Source organism: Centroberyx gerrardi, chromosome 17 (genome assembly GCF_048128805.1).
Source record: "Centroberyx gerrardi isolate f3 chromosome 17, fCenGer3.hap1.cur.20231027, whole genome shotgun sequence".
NCBI classification, from domain to species: Eukaryota; Metazoa; Chordata; class Actinopteri; order Beryciformes; family Berycidae; genus Centroberyx; species Centroberyx gerrardi.
This window is the reverse complement of record NC_136013.1, coordinates 15,957,095-15,976,600: the sequence shown is the minus strand read 5'-3', so window position 1 is coordinate 15,976,600 and position 19,506 is coordinate 15,957,095. Positions and strand designations below refer to the sequence as shown.

The 19,506-nt window shown below is 45.6% G+C and overlaps 1 protein-coding gene across 6 annotated transcripts in view; it reads left to right on the top strand.

The window, feature by feature from the left end:
• Positions 1–733: 733 nt before the first annotated feature.
• The window catches only part of LOC139931667 (regulator of G-protein signaling 6-like), a 31,735-nt gene continuing 12,962 nt past the window's right edge, over positions 734–19,506 (top strand). For all 6 annotated transcript variants that reach the window (XM_071925235.2, XM_071925233.2, XM_071925232.2 and 3 more), the window contains exon 1: positions 734–817. In XM_071925235.2, coding sequence (XP_071781336.1) covers positions 734–817 — 84 coding nt within the window. The remainder of the gene's footprint in view (positions 818–19,506) is intronic.

The following is a 19,506-nucleotide window of genomic DNA, read 5'->3' as shown; positions in this document are numbered from 1 at the left end:
TACATTACAGCAGTACACATGAAGCCTGGGGGGTTAATGTGGGGAGTACAGGCAGATCAGAGGTGAACGTCACATCGCCGCGGTTAATGGAGAGTCATCACTTACTAATGGTTAATGTTAGACATGCACACACACACACACACACACACATGTATAGCCTACAAACACGCACACACGCTTGCCTGCGTCCACACACGCACAATTTCACAGCGTTTACTGATGATCAGCGTTAGACACATAAAAACACACTATAGCAGCCAACATTGACCAGTGTTGGACTATCAATATCACATCAGCGAGGCTTCATTGATGTGTTATGAACATCGGTCCTGTGTAAAGAACGCTGACTCATCAACCTCACGGCCACATTGACTACATGTATCTCATCAGCAGAAGCTTTGCAGACGCGGCGATTGTGTCCCGCGTAGAGAATTGTTCTCTGTTGGCCGAGGCGCGGAGCCGACCCGACTCCCCCGAGCGGACGGGTGCTCAGGATTTGACTCGGTTGATATTCACCTGGCTCTGTTACATCTGCCTGCCTGAGCTCTCTTTATCTGCCCGCGCTGTGACAGGCGTCTCCCTCCTGAGAGAGCGCCGAACATTTTGGCAGCCGAATGTCGGAAGGGATTTTTTTTTTAACGTAATGCGCTGCGGTGTTTGTCAAATAAGCGCTTTGTCCGATAGATATCTCATGAATGGTGTGTTTGCTTTTGTCTGGCAGGACTGAGCGAAAATGGCGGAGGGGTCTAGAGACCAGAGCGGCGTGGGCACCACCGATCCAGAGGAGGACTCCCCCAATATGATCGTCTACAGAAAGGCAAGGTTGACTCGATGAGTGCTTCACTATCTCACCTATGCGATGGGAGAAAGCGTCGCTGAGAGGCAGTGACCCGTAGGCGGGCTCTCGTCAAACTCAGGCATCAGGAAGCTTCACTTTCTCTCTCTCTCTCTCTCTCTCTCTCTCTCTCTCTCTCTCTGTCCTCCCCTCCCTCCCTCCCTCCCTCCAGGACCCTCGGCCCACCACTCCATCCACCGCCAGCTTGGCAAGCTTCAGCCCCTCCAAAGTTTTAATAAGCTCTCAATCCCATCAGTGTGGGTTTGGGCAGAGAGAGAGAGAGAGGTCCTTTCAGTGTCAAGGGTAATTACATCGTCCCCATGGCACCTCACTCTCAATAGCAGCCCTTTGATTGGAGAGGGAGAGCGGCATTTGGTGGCTAATTACGTGGAGGAGTGGTAGGCTGGGGAGGAAGTGGCTGATTCTCCAGGGCCGGGCTTGGGAACGGCCAATGAGGAGGCGGTTATCTCTCTGCAGCCAATGAGCAGCTTGTTATCTCTCTGCCAGCACAGTGTCGGCCCACTCAGAAAAAAAGCTGCTTTTGATCAGACCTAAAACACAGTTTCCACCGCTGCCACCGAGCCCGTTGTGCTGATTAAGGTAAAAGTGAGCTATGAGCAGCCCACAGTTGACAGAACCTGTCCCGTTGTCACAGACCTGTTGTTTCATCCTGCTTTTAATGAGCATCCATTCATATCGTGAGGTAAACAGATTAGTGGAGAAATGGGGGAAAGATGTGACATAACTGTTGACAGTGTTGTTAAGTATGCGTCACTGCGCGGTTCGGGGCTCGGTGACAGCTCAAAGAATTTAATTGTACTTCCGTCTTTGGAGCAAACATCTCCAGCCTCCAGCTCGCCTGCATAAACTGTCAGAGCCTGTTGTGTACTCAGTATACAAAGAAACTAGGTCAATCAATTCATGCCGCTTCTGATAATGATGCTACTGGTAGTGTATATACGGTGAGCAGTGTGTCAGATGTCAGCAGTTGGCAGCGTGTGGAAGTGCACAGCCAGCAACAATGCAGCCCTCTACTGTAAATGCTCAACCTGTTAGGATGGCAGTGGGCATTTCCAGCCTCTTATTGTCTCTGGCAGGAATCCTGTAGGCTTTGACAGTTAATCTCAGCTTGGCCAGAGTGCTGCCAATGTGTCCGAATGAAAGGCCCGACTAATCAAATTAAAACTGTATTTCTCATGGTTCCCATTCAACAACCTCAGCATGAAGGCAAATGGCTTCCCTCCCCGAGCCATGGATTCCATGACAGGTGTCACACAGTAGCTGTGGAGCATGTGTGTGTGTGTTGTGTGTATGTTTAAGCGCCTATGCTGCATGGAAATGCTTTCAATGTTTAATTCAGTATTGTCATTATCGTACATGTTTGAAAAGAAGCTGTCATGCTGCAGATAGAAAAGAGTGCTTGAGACTGATTGCATGTAACACTGGACATCTTTATGGATTTTACAGGGAAGTTTCATTATATAATGCTACATGAGCCTGCAGGCACTGCGTTTAGGAGGCTAGTTCTTGCTTGTCAGGATGCTGCCTGAGGGAATATTCATCATTTCATGTTTTAGTCACAGACTGTGACAACAGACACATGATTCTGAGAGTGACAGGACTCTCCTCCCCTTTCTGCTTTGAACATTTGATAGTGTGGAATTAACTGGTTGCAGAAAGCCTTTCTCTAGAATGCGAGGGCTTTATGGAAGGAAGAGCTAAAGATGTAATGTAGATGTACTGTACATTTCGAAGGATGGGCAAAACACTGTTCTGTTTCTTTTCACATCCAAAGAAATAAGAATACTGTCAACTAAATGCTTACACAGCTGTATGGCCTTAGTTTAATGGTAAGGATTGCTTATTTTCTGTATGTTTTACTATCTAGTGATGGCCTCAGTGGCAGTTGCTAGCTGAAGATGGCAGAGAGGCCAGAGGAGAGAGTGGTGCTGGGGTCTCTGGGGGCAGAGCGCTCATGGCCCCTGGACTCTGTGGGTGGGCAGCCTGGCGCAGTGTGAAGGCGCTGCTTGGAGAGAGGCAGATGGCCACCAATATGCTCTGCCGCCTGGGAAAACACTGGCAGCTTCATCCCAAAGGCCTGGGCCCCTTTCAGCTGGAAGACATAGCAGCATCATACTGCGAAGAGAGGAAAAAGCTAGTGTAGTCCCAGTGAAGAGATACAAAGGACCACTTCTTACGTTGTCATTTAGTCTAATGCCTATTGTAACAGTATTACTCTACCTGGATGGGCAGTTAGACAAAGGTGACTGTGATGAATTTGGCAATTAGAGAAACCCTGAGCGCCAGGAAGGGGAGAATATTGTCTCTGTCCAGTGAAGCTGCTGCAGTGTTATATCTTGCTCTGTCTCTCTCCTCCCTCCAAGGAAGGAAGTGAAGCAAAACAATGCAATAACAAACTGTCGAACAACTTATTGCCTCAAGAACCTGTGGAGAAAATTTGGTGTAAGAGAAGTAGGTTGCGCACATAAGCGTACACATGCCGCCGCGCACGCACACGCTCGCATATGAACTCATACACACACACTCCATGCTGCCTAATGTCCCCTACCAGTTGTTGTGCTTTTCCTTGTTCTGTTTGGCCTGATTAGGAGACAGAATATGGAGGGTAGATGAATACTACTGGCAGTAAGAGACAGAAAGCGAGTGAAAGAAAGCAAAAAAGCAAGAAAGAAAGAAAAATCAAGCCGTGACGAGAGGCACCGCTGTGCAGGGAAACGCAATTAGGCTGAGGAGAGAGGCCACTTTACTGCTCTGATGGGGTAAAGCTCACAAACTATTAATAGCTAGCATCTCTAGTCCCTAAGTGTACGCGTGTGTGTCTTTCCCCTTTTTCCCTTCTGTGACTCGAGGCCAGGACTCTGGTTATTCAGAGCTGTGACGGCTGCCTGGCTTTCGACACACACGGCTAATTGTTGCCGAAGGACTCGTAGCACGCCTGTCCTACCCAGGGAGAGGGAAGTGTTAGCGCTGCGTCCCTCCTTGGTTGCATTCAGGTCATTAAATGTTTGATTGGATACCGCTTGGCAGCCGACTCATACCTAAGGGCGGGCAGTGTAACTATAGTATGAGCGGTACAGTCGTGCAAAACTCTCATCCAGATGAGTTTTAGGAGCCATTAGCGAGTAAATATTGATAATGAACCGCGCCGAGAAGCACGAAGGCGCTACTTGGTGTCTTTGGGGTGTGTAGTGTTAGCAATCTTTTACTGCACCTGCCCCCCCCCCCCCCATAATCCAGTCCATCAGCTCCACCATGCAGAGATCAGACAGTACAGTCCAGCTAACAATCGACTCAACAGAATTGAGTTATTTTCAAGCTCCCATCTCATCAGACACCTGAAAGCAGATATTCTCTCTCTAAATGGATGTAAAGGCGAGGTGCCCATCTGTAAGACAAATCAGCAGAGAAAATCCATCTATTTTCTATTACCCTTCTCTTTCTCCCCAACCTCCTTCCTTTCTCACTCTTTCTTCTGCTTATTGCTAATTAATAATTGAAGCTCATTTCAAGCATTCCATCTTTGGAAAAATATCTGGTCCGCTGAGACATCATTCTCCTTCATTCTTTTATTCATAGCCAGCACATTTGTTCTCATCACTTGGCATTGTTATCTATTTATGTGCTTCTAAATGTGGAGAGAGGGAGAATAGAGGTGAAAGGAACAAATGGTGAGTCGAGAATGGATGGGTTTTCACTCCATGACCAGAAAGTCAAATTTTTGGTCGTATTGGACAGAGCTTCCACTTTGCATGAGCAGCGCTGTATTGCGAAACATCAAACTGGACGTCTTCCCCGATGGCAGAAGCCACGGGTGACTAACACAAGTTATCACACCTGACTCACACCGCTGGGTAGAGGCTGAATCTAATATCCCCCGAGTGACAGGAGAAGATGAAATCGCTGTCAATGGCAACGCTAACCTCCCCTACCATCCATTTGCTTCCCACAGCAGGGGCTGACAGCTGGTTGGGTTTGGGATGACTTATAGAGAGGGCCAGGGGGACCGCTAGGCGTTGTAGCGGTGCTGGTCAGAGTGAGGCTCGCCTGCCTGTCTGCCCTCCGCCGCCCATGACTCACACTCGTGTGCACTTAAGATAACGCAGTCCAGATGAATGCTCTGGATAGTACCTCTGCAGCTGTAGAGACGAGTCCTCCCAGTGTTTTATCGAGTATGACTGGTTTTACACTGTCTCCGCCGGCACCGAGGGAGCCTTTATCTGAGGCTCTGGCTGAACTATCAGGGTCACGCTGAAGCCTGTGTGCCTGGATGCTAAGTGCCAGTGTGGGTTGCTTTCCTAGTTGGGTCAATAAGATAAAACAACAGTAACAGTGCAAAGCTCTATCTCTTATATAACCAACTCCTGTCCGGTTAGAGTGTTGGACATTCTCTTTCCAGTTAAGCGGATGGACCAACACATGAAAATCCTGGAAGTCAGCTGAAAAACCAATCATAATTGGATAATTCACAGTGTGTTGGCAGCCTGCGCACTGTGTTGACAGGATTATTCACCTCATCCATAGAGAAGTGCTGTGACTGAAATAAAAGGCTTTGCTCCAGCGAGGAAAGTCCTGCCTGTGCCAGTGCTCCTCTGCTCTCTCTCCCCGTTTCCCTCTGTTGACGATGTGCTCTTATAGGAGCACATTAAATAATGCAGCCAGCGTTGTGGTGCTTCTTATTGGGAGTGAAGCGTAAAGCTGCATATGTATGAATACGGTGATGTTAATGGGGAGCTTGGTGGGTGGTTGGGGGGGGGGGGGGAGGCTGGCACCACTCTGCCCCACTTCTATATGCCCTCCAAACCCCCCCGAGCCTTCCGCTTATCGCAGGCTGAAAAGGCTGCCTGGAATTGCACTGTAGATGGAGCGCGTCTTAAATACCTCTTACTGTACTCTGAATAACCTCAGCGTCTCTGCAGGACACAGAGGGAGTTCACTCCACTCCTACAGAGCGGATGATACGGAAATACTGGAAATGTGTATAAAATTACAGCAATTGACTTGGGGAGGATATCCACATTGGATCTAATTTCTGTGTTCAATTTGATGCGTAATAGAATCAATGAGCAAACCACTTTTCCCATTGAGCTCTTGTTGATAATGCTGATAAAGAATGAACTCATGTGCCTTAGTGTAAATACTAGTGGGACATGTGAACCTGCTCTGACCATTACTTGGTAGTGGGTGCATGTTAAAAGCAGCTGGTTCTCGGTGGCCTCGTTGCCCCGGACTGACACTGTGACGTGTTTGACAGCAGTGACTGCAGTGACTGGCAGGGCGGGCCGCGGCCCTGCGGTGCTGCTGACACACTGAATTAGTAAAAAATGGGGTGGAAGGAGAGAACGAGCCGTTACTGCCCCATGTGGGCTTGCTCAGCCATCTTCACCTCTTAGTACAGAGCAGAACAGCATGAGGCTATTTGTGAGACCTGCCATGGTTAAATGAATACAAAAACATTTACAATACAATAACAATAATAATAAACTTTATTTATATAGCACTTGTCTAATAGTGGAGTTTACACAGTGTTTGCAGGAGGGCTTTACAGAAGGGCATAAAAACAAGCAGAGTAAACCAATTGAGGAGATAAAAATAGGAAACACATTGGATGCAGTATTAACAGCATAACATAAAAAGTGGACAAAATAAAAATAATAAACATAATAAACATAAACAAAACAATAAACATAAACAAAATAATAAATATAAACATAAAAGCAAGGCTATAAAATGTGATTTAAAAGATGGTGCTAAAGTAGCTAGCCTAAGTTCCTTGGGTTGGGTGTTCCAAAGTCTAGGAGCCCTGATGGCAAAAGCACAATCACCTTTGAAAGGTGAACATTTAGAATCATCTCTATACCTACAGTATGTCTATCTATCTAGAGGAAATATTTTAAAATGAAGGAATGTATGGTCTCTTTGTTTGGCAGCAATTAAAGTTCTAGCTGCTGCATTCTGAATGAGCTGGAGATGTAAAAGTGACTTTTGACTTTGGCAGGAATTCAGTTAGTTGCTGTCGCCTTAATGAGTTGAGATGAAAGCATGGATGACCTTCTCTAAGTCTGTGGAGGATAAAAATGACTTGATTTTTGATATGTTTCTCAATTGTAGGAAGCAAGACTGCACTATTCTCTTTACCTGTTCCTTAAAAGTTAAATCATTGTTAAAAAATCACTTCTAAAGTTCTGGCCAGTAACCTTGTGTTGGAGGATAGACTTCCAAGATCCTTTGGAACAAGATTTCTGGAGCTGGAAGGGCCAATTAAGACTATTTCAGATTGGCTGTTGTTGAGTTGTAGAAAATTCTGTGACATCTAACACTTCTTGTGAGCCATTTCTTTAGAGTGTTCATGGAGTCTGAGTCACTTGAACGATATAACTGAGTATCATCTGCGTAGCAATGGAAAGAGAGATTATGTTCATGAATGATGTTGTCAAGTGGGAGCATGAAGATGGAGAAAACAACGGGGCCTAGAATTGCGCCCTGAGGGAGCCCACAGGTGATGTCTGCCGAGGTAGATGAGGAATTGCCTATTGTAATCGAGCAGGCTCTATTTGAGAAGTGGGATCTAGGCCAACTCGGTGCTGAGCCAGAGATACCCACCCAGTCCTTAAGGCGGTCAATTAAAATTGCATGATCAACTGTGTCGAATGCTGCACTAGGGTCTAAAAGGAACAGGACTGAGCAATCTCATGCATCTGCTGTTAGAGGAGGTCATTCGTTACTTTGAGAAGGCCAGTGTTTGTGCCATGTAGCAGTCTAAAACCTGATTGGGATTTCTTAAAAAGGTTGCAGTTCAAAAAAGATGACAACTGACTAAAAACGACTTCTTTTAAAACGTTTGATAAAAATAGCAGTGTATACATAGGCATATTGTTCTTAAGGGTTGAGGGATCTAGGCTAGATTTCTTCAGAAGGGGTTGAACTATTGAATTCTCAAAACAAGAGGCGATCATTCCAGTGGCCAGAGAGCAATTTAGAAGAGAAAAAATGCCAAGACCTACTGTATCAAAGACAGCAACTTTGTGGGAACAGCATCAAGTGGAGAGGTAGAGCACCTCATGTGGGGAACAGTTTAGGCAAGTTTGAAGTGGCTTAAAACGTATCAAATAAGTACTGGTCAGGAGGGTAGATGGAGTGTTATATTTTCTAGCTTTTTGGTAAAGAATACCAAGAACTCCACTCTTACATCCTTAACCACATTCTGATACTTGAACATTTAGTCTTTCATAATTTCAGAAAAGATTTGTAGCTTTTCTTCCAATTGTAGGTTTTTCTTCCAGTTGTGTTCAGCCTTTCTGCGATCTCTTTTTAGGGCCTGTGTTGCGTCATTAAGCCACGGAGATGGATTAACAATGTGAACTGATCTGGTTTTCAAGGGTGCAGGGAGGCTGATGAGCATGGGTCATTAAAGCGGCTAACTAGATCATTTGTGCGTACAGTATGGGCAGAATGAGCCATAAGTCTGCTTTTACTCAATTCGGCTGATGAAAATTTAATAGTCGATTGATCATTAAGGATGCGGCATCGGATGGTCCATTTATGGCTGGAAAATGTCAACTTTAAAAGGAACGTTAAAAACAATACACTTGTGATCAGAGACAAAGATCCTCGGTGCACAGAGCATTTATATTTAAGCCAAGCGTAAGTGTGTGACGATTCAGTGATTTTTAAAAACTGCTAAATTATTTGAACCATCATCAACATCATCAACAAATTTACAAAAGCTGTCCCTGAGCATAAGATGAGAAGATTTCTTTCTCTTTAAATGTTGATGTGTAACAGAATACCTCTTCAGTTCAGCGACAGGGTGGGATGCGTGTCTGTGGAAGTTAGCTGCCTCTCGCTCCAATGTCATGTTAAATTCACAATTTGACCCTGCCATTGCAGGCTGCCGCTCCGCTGTTCCTCTCTCACAAGCTTACGTTCTTCACGCTTCAATTCTGGCAGCTAGTTTAACTCCTACTTGTTCAAACCTCTGGGGACCTTGTCTAGATATGCTTCTCGCCTCCCCTTGTCCCATTTTCACTTGCACTACACTGCTAATCAAAGAAAAGGGGCTGGTATTTTGTCACTGTTGCCAGTTCTTTGTTGGTGGTATATTTTGTTCTTGTGTTGGACGATCAGCTGGTGATGAGAATGTATTATATGCTGAATAAAACTGATGCAGTACAGTACAGTTTTCAGATGAAAAAAAAAAGAAAAAAAAAGACAGCCGCATACTCATTTCTCAATTACACATTTGCACAATTTCAAATTTTAATCTTTGAATGCCTCGTTAGATCGCTCGTTTTCTTCTCAAGGCTTGCAAGTATGAGTTCTCAACAAATGAAAAATAACAGAGAAGGATCTCGTCTCACACATACACTTGTGAGTCAAACATGACAGTCAAACGGCTGTTAATTACCGCTGACAAAGACAAAGACTGTAATGCCATACAGCTTACAGCTTGTCAGACAACCGAGGCTGTAAATGGACTGCGCTGATCATGAAACCCTTTGAGCAACCTTACCAATGCAATCGCATCACCATCTGCCAACACTCCCTTTAGTATTGTTTACAATAACATCTGATAGGTAGAAATGAGTTTCCCTTAAAATAGAATGCCTGACTCAGAGTAGAGAGAGAGAGAGAGACAGAGAGAGAGAGACAGAGAGAGAGAGACAGAGAGAGAGAGAGAGAGAGAGACAGTGTGTCATCTGTGCAGTGTTGAACCATAGGTAATGATGGAGTGTCTGTTCCTGGAGTGGTGTGGCTCTCTATAATTGTCTCTGGGTTGCGGATGAAGCACGGATGAGTCACCCAGGCCCAAATGTTAATCACCATGGCCAGCTCATCTGACTAAACAGCCCTTGGAGATACCAGACCATTTGGCCCTGCTCCAGAGCATGGACCTGCATCCCAATAAATCATTCCCTGCCCTGGTCCAAACAACCCCTCAAACTGCTTCTTGGGCTTCTTCAGTTCAGCTGTAACATCTCTACAACTTGCTGTACAACAGTGGAAAAATGTGTCCGGTTTAGTCATAAAGTGCCATCCAATTTGTCGAAAAGTAAGACTGTTATCCTCCGGTAGCTTCAAACTGAATTTGTGAAGTTAGGGAGGCTGCACCATTTGACACTGTGCGAGTGAGTTAGATAAACAGCGGCAGATTTTCTCCTTTAGGAAGCTTGAAAATAATAGAATTGTCCTTGTGGGAGACCTTGCTGTGTGCCGACTCCCATTTCCACTCCAATTGTTCTGTCAATAACTCATACGGCAGTGGCCAAATCCATAACAAAGACCTGATTACTTTCATCGGACTGAGCGAGAAAAAAAAAACCTTAGCAAGGGAAAACGCAGACCCTGGACTCTGGTCTTGTAGCCTCTAGTTTAATGAAGGTTGGACCTGCTGTTGGACTTGGGTCATACCTTAGCTATTTACATCCATGGGGACACGGGGCTCGATGCGGATTTGCACTAGTACGTTCCAATTTCATGTGCACATACATGAGAATCCTCTGAGATCAGGTATCCTATACATTCTACCAGAGAGTGAAACAAACCTTTATTAAGTCCACCTTCCCTCTCAGAGGCATCATGGGATTAATTTGTTAAGACGCTCACATGCACACGGCCTTGAATCTGACACCGTTGCATTCTCTTTAAATGGAGATTAGTCTTCATAAAGGGGAGAGAAAGTAGGAAGGGAGTGCCGAAGCTTTTAAGCTCATAATAATCATCGGAATCGATGGGGCTCGGGGCAGAGAGAGGCTTTGACGATGCTGCAGTTGGGTGGTAACAGGAGAAGAAGCTAATGTGGTTATTCCCACGCTTTGGAGGCACAGCCGGCAGTAAGAAGCAAATGCACATATTCATAAACATTGTTTTTTTTTTTTCCACAGCAGCGCTCAGGGTTTGAATATCGCAATAAAATGTTGATGAATGAAGTGCTCTTCATCTGCTGCCGGTCTGGGTGCAACATTTTGGGAGCGGAGAATACTGTAAGGACATTTCCCAAGCAAGCAGACTTCACTTGAAAGCTGTAGTGACCTGCAGGGTGTGTGTGTGTGTATGTGTGTGTATGGTGTCACGGAAGGCCATGCAATCCTATTGAAGCAACTGTGACCGTATACAGGCCGAGGCTATTGATGCTCACATCTCATTGTGATTCACTTGTGATGTGTTGGTGTCCATTTTATAGAAAAGCAGCAGATCTCTTTTGGGGTCACATCGTGATAAGCGTAATCCTCTCTATTTACCTCTCTCTCTATAATACTGTTAGCTAAACCACGATCTTGAGCTAAAGTATGACATTTAGCTCGATGAAAAAAGTTATTATTCTGTGGCAGCCCAGATGGAAGTCACTCTGTTAACAAAGCGAAATGGCATATTAAAAAAAAAAGGTTTTTTGTTCCCATTTCAACTCGCACATTAGTATCCATCCACTATAAATACACTTGCATAATAAGAAAGTAGGAGGATTAGCAGATGTTAAATCTCCGTATGAAACAGACCATGGTCTTTTTACAATCACTGTCTAAGCCTGTGCAGGATTTTACCAGAGGAACACGAGGTCATCAGCGTTCTGCGCCATGAAAATTGCCTCCCAAATAGAGGCCTAATTTTCTAGAGTTTAAAAAGACCATCTGCAATCTTTGCACTGCTGTGGGGAGACAGTGACATTTCAAATTTCGGAGAGTCCAATATTTGTTCTTTCTCTCTTTTTTCGGATCTGTATGTCCCAGTGTTTTCTCCCTGATTTTTGATAGAAATATCCTAATCCCTTCCCAGAAAAGTGCTTTTAGCAGTTGCCTTCGTGAGGGAAATAACAAGATAATTGCGATGTGCAAAGTCCTAAGGCAGGTACAGCCGAGCTATTCGCCTTCACAAACCCTCGCTAAATTACAGCCAGCTGTCACACACAGATAGGATCCAGCCACGGAGAAACACAGAAAAGGACACTGCACTTCATTTTGAAATATAGTGGGAGGATGTTAGATCACAGCATGGCTAGTCCCTTTCTAGGAAGCCTATTCAATAATTCAAGGGGGTGCGATGGTTAGGTTGCAAATTCTAGCTTTGTGGACATAATAGATGGTTCATTTTTGGCTCCCCTGAGGTAAAAGAATAAAAGATTCATGAGCAAAGTTGAGCATTTGGTTGCTGCCTTGCCCTGCATTAGCTAGCACTGAAGGTGGTCTGTTGACATTATAGATAATCAGTGAATAAGAATAAAAGATAGATAATCAATGATCAATAAAAAATAATAAAAGATTAATGAGCAAAGTTGAGCATTTGAGCTGAAGGTGTTCTATTGACATTATAGATAATCAATCAGCAGTGAGTAAGGATTTGCTGCCATAAAATATCCAGCATCCGCATACTATTACTCATTGATTTTATCATTAATTTTACTCCAAACCTGCAGTCAGCCTTTAAGGTAAGGCTCTGTAACAGATCCTATTATCAAACACTTGTCTTTACCCTGTGATGCAATCATGCCCCCCACCCCCCGCCACCTCAGGCCTCATTCAGTTTTTATTAAAAGACGATTAGAGGATGATAATTGGACGAGTGGCGTGTCAGGCGGAGGATGACAGCGTGACAAAGGCCAGCGCTGCTGACATCCCCTCCTCAGGTCCCTATCAGGAAGAGGAGTCGTCCCCCAGGGGCCGAGGGCAGCAAAGCACATCACAGGTGTGTGGAGCCGCCTGCTGCCCCCTGGCACTATGAGATGAGATTTTCCCTCCGCTTGTCAGCCCAGCCTGCTGAATTTCATTACCTATATCCGTGAGTTGGAAGAAACAAGGCTTTATTGCCAGCATGGGAAATCTGTCACCTAGCAAGAACAGAGGTGTTTTCATAGCGCCGTGCCAGTGTTGAGATGATTTTTGTTAAAAAAACACAATATCCTAACGCTGCTGACTGCTGCACAGCACACTGCGGGTGAAATGTGCCAGTTGTTGTTTAACAGCAGGCTTGGTTTGTGTGAGTTTCCAAGGATCTGTACACTTTAGGTCCAGAGGCACATTTCCCCTGTGCTCCTGCCTCTCGTTCATAACAGGCCTTTTCACTCAGTCTCTCTCTTGTCAGAGTAACACTCCTTGGCCCTAAAAGCCTGTCAGCATTTTAACACTCAAGAAGAGAGCCGACACAGGTAATAGGGACATCAAGTCTGCAGTAACAGTAGTGTGTGGGTGACTGTCATACACCACGGTGGAAGGGGGAAGGGATGGAGCTTAATGATACACCGCAGAGCTATAAAAATCCTCTGTTATACCAGTAGCCATGACAGGAAATCCATGTGTCTTCAAAAGGTCAAGGGCCTCTCTTACTCACTGATTGCATGTGAGCATAGGAACACATGAGGAACAGAGATAAGGAATAGTATAATTCTGAGCTGGGGTAAAAAACGTGTATTTTTACTTGTCGTGGCCGGGGATGAAACGCAGTCATGATTGTGTGAGAGGCGTTCTCTCCTGAGAGACGTTCAGAAGGAATTAGGAGCAGATGGCATCATAGAATGATGACATAAGTCAAGAAAAAAAAAAAAAAAAAACATTCCTTTAAATCAAGACTTGGCTAAGCTGATTAAGATGTGATGCATCGTTTGGCTGCAAAGTGCCTCTAGTACGTGGTGCCCATATTCATGCACAGACACACACTCATACGCACATTATCCATTCAACAGTTTGGCTAAAGAAGCATCTGTGTTTGTGTTCAAATGGATGGAGTCCAGCAGAGATGGGGGTGGACGGACCTTCCCTCCACTTACATCTCACTGTTACTAGAGACTGTTACTCATCTCAAACCACTGCCCATCATACTAGCACCATGTCCTTTGTGGTTACATTAACCCTATCAAGTATCATTGTTCTACATATATATATATATATCGGCCAATACATCAATAGTATTTTATCCACAAAGGATTGGAGAGAGGATAGAAGACTAGCTTTGACTGGGTATCGACAACCATCAAATCTGGCTCGTGTTCTTGCTTGTGTCTGTCAATACTAATGTGAATATTCCGGAATTGGCATCTTCATTGAACATCTTAGTAGAGCACAAGGGAAGGGTCAGTTATGTCATCTGCTTCCAAAGCCCCAGTCCTTCATCAAGTCACCCACGGGTCACTGACATTGACTGGGCTTCATTTGGCATGATCGCTCCCTGGCCGTCCTCCTTGGCAAGCCAGTCCTACCACAGCATCTCCTCTCCTCTCCTCTCCTCTCCTCTCCTCTCCTCTCCTCTTCCTCTCCTCTCCTCTCCTCTCCTCTCCTGAGTGACAGTGTGTGTCTCCTGTGTTCTCAGACATCAAGAACAGGCTTGTGGGCCCAGTGAGGGTGAGGCAAACCTGGGCTTGATGACACATCCTCTCGTTAACCCAATTACCACTGAGCCTCGAGGAATTGGGACCGGCAGGAGTGGTGTGTCAAGGGATGATGCTGACATCAAAGACAGACAGATGGTCCTGAGGTTTTACCACCACCTCGAACCAACCTCCTGCAGAAATTATTACGTGATTAGTTTGTGGAGCGCCCCGGAAATAAAGCCAAAATGAAGATATCTTGGTTTAGAAAGTGGAGAAATTCAAACTAAACTTGAATTTAAACTTTGCCACTGCGCCTCATGCAAATTCCACCAGCTTTGCCTTTGACATGCAGAGCAGCATGCACTGACTTACAAGTGAGACATTGCAAGACATTGACATTGGCATTGTCCGTCTTTTTACCCCAGCCACTCACCTACGTAGATAAATAGACAATTACCACTGCTATTTTGAGTAGGCGCATAACAGTCAGTGAGAGCAGTGATGGTTTTCAGTAGCCCTTCTCTCACACAGACAGTAATGGTGAGTAAGAGCAGCTTTCAGTGGCCTCACAGCTCCTAAATTGGCAGCAGCAGAGAGATTGCGTCCAGGCTGATGCCCACATAGGGGATCTGAGCAGTGTGCATCTTCACTTGCCTCCTCAAAATAGAACAGTGTTATCCATTGCCTCTCACCCGACACCGTCGCTCCATTGTTGATTTGCACTTTGCCTTCCCTCACATTTTAGCAGCTTAGCCTGGTCTCGCATACAGGCGAGCATGCTGCGACTTAGAAGTGAGACTTATCTTAGATTTCTCCCTCGGCTGAGAGACTGGGGAAAGGCGGTGGCTGGTTGAAGAAATGGAAAGCGATAACAGATAGAAAACCATCCCCGGGGTCTTCACCGTGTTAAGAGAGGGAAGAGAGGTTCCTACGTGAAAATCAGGCAGATATGGCATAGTGGCAGTCTGTTAGCCTCATTCAGTCCTGTCCACCTCTCCTTCCTTGTTGTTTTTCATTACTTCACATGCAAATAGCCTTCCTTAGCTCTTCTCCCCTAATTACAGAGCAGCAGCTCCGAGGACAGTGAACCTTATTAGATTCCAAACCTTTACAGTCCCACAGGCACTCAGAATGCAGGTGGTGTGAGAGCTGTTTGCTGGGGCTTAAGGCACTAGCTGCTGTGTAACTGGTTTTGCACTGTTAGTAAATTATATCTAAGGCAATTCTTGCAAAGGCGTTAACCACAGGTGATGTGATTCTGTCCCTCTGGAGCAAATGACCTTTTTCTGTGGATTTTTGTAGCTGTGGTTGATTTTTTTGTCATTGTGAAATGGAATAGGCATTTCAGATAGAGTCTGACAGAGCAGAGCAAAAGCAGCCTATAAAAAGTAATTTGTTGAATTTGAGATTGCCGATGCCCTTCGAGAGTGCCCTTCATTTTAGACAATGTCTCTTAGAAGTAGCCCCTGTATCTGTAGGGCACTTTGTTAAAGAGTGGACTATCTATTCAGAGGAACAGACTCCTGTTTTCCCTGCACTCAAGCCCTTAGCAACCCATAGAGTGTCTAACAACAGACAGTTACAAGAGGGCAGATGATCTTTTTCCGTCCTCCTTGAGTCTCATCAACAGAAAGGTGACCTGATGAGTCACTGTGGTCTGTGGGTAGGCTTATAGTCTCCTGAGTATAGCCTGTCTTAGCCTAGCCTAGCGCAGCCAAGCATCTCCATCTGCCGTCGCTTGCAAGTATCTTACACAGTGTTGCCAATCCCGAGGCTTTGATTTTAAGCATCTCCGTCTGCATCCTTTGATTTTGTGGCGCATACAAGGGAGTTTGTTAATTCCTCTTTTTAAAAAAGAGAGTTAGAAAGCTCTGACAACTAGATTAGCCCTTCCTCCCTACAAACTCGATCTGTAATTGTAAATTTAGTCAAGCTGGCTGGCTGCCCATGCTGGAGGAGAACTGGAGAAACTTTTAATTGCTTGGTTCCTCTCCCCTCTGTGTTGCCATGGAGATTGAGAATCTACATAGACACACACACACACACACACACACACACACACACACACACACACACACACACACACACACACCACACACCCATCCCATCTCTGACATCTCTACATCGCACCAGCGTCAGTTTCCATAATAAGGGATCCTCAACTGGCTCAAACAAGCGACAAACATCCTCATCAACACTCTGTCTATCCCTGACTGGTACTGAGCGAAGTGCAGAATCACAATTGGACCCTTCTGGATCTCAGCCTCTCTCCCTGTGGACCATCCAGCTGGGCGGGCAATCAAGCGGCGGCTAATTGGACTCTTTTTAGAATCCCGTACCTCTGGGCCGGTTTGTCAGGACAGGCTCTCAATTAGGAATGACTGTTATGGCTACTCAAGCAAAGGAGAACTGCCGATGCCCGGTCTGTGAGTGCATTACAGATGAATTAACAGGGCACCACTTGACTTTGAGGAAAGAATGTCACTGAAACATTTGACTTGGTCTGGTTTGCAGGTATAGAAGAATAATGGCACCGTGTGTCAGTGGCTATGTTGCAGTGTTTATATCTTTGCTGACAGGAAACCAAGTTGACGCCGCAGTAGCTTCATGATGCTCTTATGTGTTGCCTCATCCCCGAGCTTTGAAAGAAAACCCGAAAGAAGCTTTCAGCAGAACAATGCAGGCATGTGCTCTAGCATACATTTAACCTTCAGCAGGCTTTTCTCGAAACCAGTAGCCCAGAGAACCAGCATTTGAGTGATTACGTTTTGTTTTCTCCACACATGAACAATTAACTTTAGTGCATTTACAATCCAGCGCCTCTAATGATTACAGGGATTATACACTGTATGAAAGGTATTGGCAAAGGGAAAATGGCTTCACTGGAGTGTAAAAGCATTTTTCAGCTGCGGTAGTTGATGGGAAAACAGTCTTTCATCGCAAAAAAAGAAAAGGTTTTTTTCCTGGGGGGTATTCCTGTGGAGATGGCAATTTGGAATAGAAATGGATCAGTGGATATGTCTCTTTCAGAGGCATTTGGACATCGTTGATGCATCACTGAAACGCAATATTAACAAAAGCAGGTAAATTGGTTTTGGTAATGATGATGAGAAGTGCCAAGGGCTTTGAATTAAATCTGCGTGTCTTTGCGCGTGCGTGTGTGTGCTTGTGCCCATATGCACGGATGTGTATGTGTGTTCGCAGGCATAACAAACGCGCCAGCCGGTACGTGTGTGGTCGAGCGTGTGCAAATGGGATTCAGTCGCACGTCTCCGAATCAGCATAACTTTTCCGACCACCACCCTCGGATGGCGGGGCTTTTCCAGTCTGCCGCGCTGCTCTCTGCGCGGCCTGTCACGGGTTCTGACAGAGTCTCTCCTCGGTGCCTCGCATCCAGCAGAGAAGCTCCCACAGCTCCCTCATCATGACTCGGCATGCTAACGCCCAGCAGTCTGTGGAAGGGATGGGGGGCGGGGGGGGGGGGGTCCTCTCTCTCCAGCAGGCCTTATTCTCACCTCCTTCCCCAGGGCACAGCACACCAGCTGGAACTCACTTAATTATGCACCCAGTATGGCGCAGAGGTCAGAGTGGCACACAAAAGTGGTGTGTGACAGGTTGTGTACTTTTGAGAGAAGTTAATACTTAGGTGCATCGTCCCAATAAGTTGTGGATAGGACAGAATATATGGATTTATATATACGATCACTGTTGTAACGTGCAGTCATGACATCATATTAAAACTACAGTGCAGCATGAACTGTATTAGATACAATATGAACCGGCTGGAATTGGCACAAAACTTCCCAGAAGAAGAGACCCACACTTCTTTAGAAAGTAGGTCAGACATTTAGTCTTGCTGCCCGCCGCTTGGACATCCATCCCATCGTTTTCCTCACGGACCCAAATGTCTTTCAACAATGACAAGTATGTCTGAGTCCACTGATGACTGTTGAATCATTAATGGCCCTATTACTGCCTGATACATCTTTTAGCAGCGGCGGTCTCATTTCTGAAGACTGGGCCAGTTTTTAATAGCTTCATCTCTGGCCATTTTTGGAAAAGGACAGCGGGTTTCAATTAGTCGGAAAAGCGATTTACTCCATAGTTCCGCTCTGCCTGTTTTAGTCATATTATCCACTGAATGTCCTCTCCTGACTTTAAAGTGAAGTAACTGCTTTTCATAAACTGGTGGCCTCACTTGTTAGTATTGTACTGCATGTACTTCACCTCACTGCACCCTCCCATTCTCCCCAAACCTTCGCCCCCCCCCTACATTTGCCATACAGAAGGGTGGCAGAGCGGAGTGTTAGTGCTGCGCTGGCTGCCTGGGCCTTCAGAGCCATTACTGATAAGATGGACAGATGACAAAGGGCCCCAGATACACACACACACACAGTCATGCACTGATTCAAATTTGCACACACACACACACGGGCACTGCAAATGCAAATATACAGTGACACCATACAAACGCTCTTCTGATAACCGTTTATAGAGCTCGGTGGCGAGGGGCAAAGTGCTGTTATCGCAGGCTAGCAGCAGTGTTGGGCTCTCAAAAGCCCTCCACACCAAGCTGCAAACACCATTAGCTTCCACAGCCAGGAGATACGACGCGCACTTTCTGTAGCCGCGCCAAGCACTTCTTGTCCGCTGTCATCCTATAGGGAGATAATGAGTTCTTTTTCTATGCCGCTACCCAGTCCAAGGTCCATTATTACACAAGAACAAAAGGACTTAATCCTTCCCATGTTGTTGTGTCTCAGGAGGGTGCGCGGAGTCGCTCGGTGTTGTATCGAGTGGAGCCGCTTTGAAGGCTTTTTTCCCCCTCATTGTTTTGAGCGGAAGGTTTGTCTTCAAAGGATTGATTGGAATGTTTCGCTGGTAATCTGCCGGCTGATTGTGCTCCTGTAAAATGTTTACGCTCACATGTAGGCGAAAGCGGGCCTAAAATACCAAGAGCTCTATTCACAACACAGAGGGCAGATGCTGCGTGCTGCTCTCTCTCTCTCTCTCTCTCTCTCTCTCTCCCTCCCTCTGAGAGATTTATCAACAGAGTCGAGGCAGTAATTCTCCATAGTGGATGTTCAATAATTCATACCAAGACACTCTCTCAAGCTGATGGCGAGAGAATGGTAATTGTCTTGCCACACAGCTCTCTCTCCCCCTCTCCCCTCTGCGTTATGTCTATTATTAAATCCATATACGTGTAGAATGTGTTACTCAGGTGTTTTGTAGTAGATTTATGGGGAGCATGTGTGAATCATCCATTAAATGCTTTGCCAGGCAGGATGATTACCTTTGATTGTGAAGCTGGCAGAGTAAATATAGCATGCTACGCTCTCTGCTTCTCTGTTTC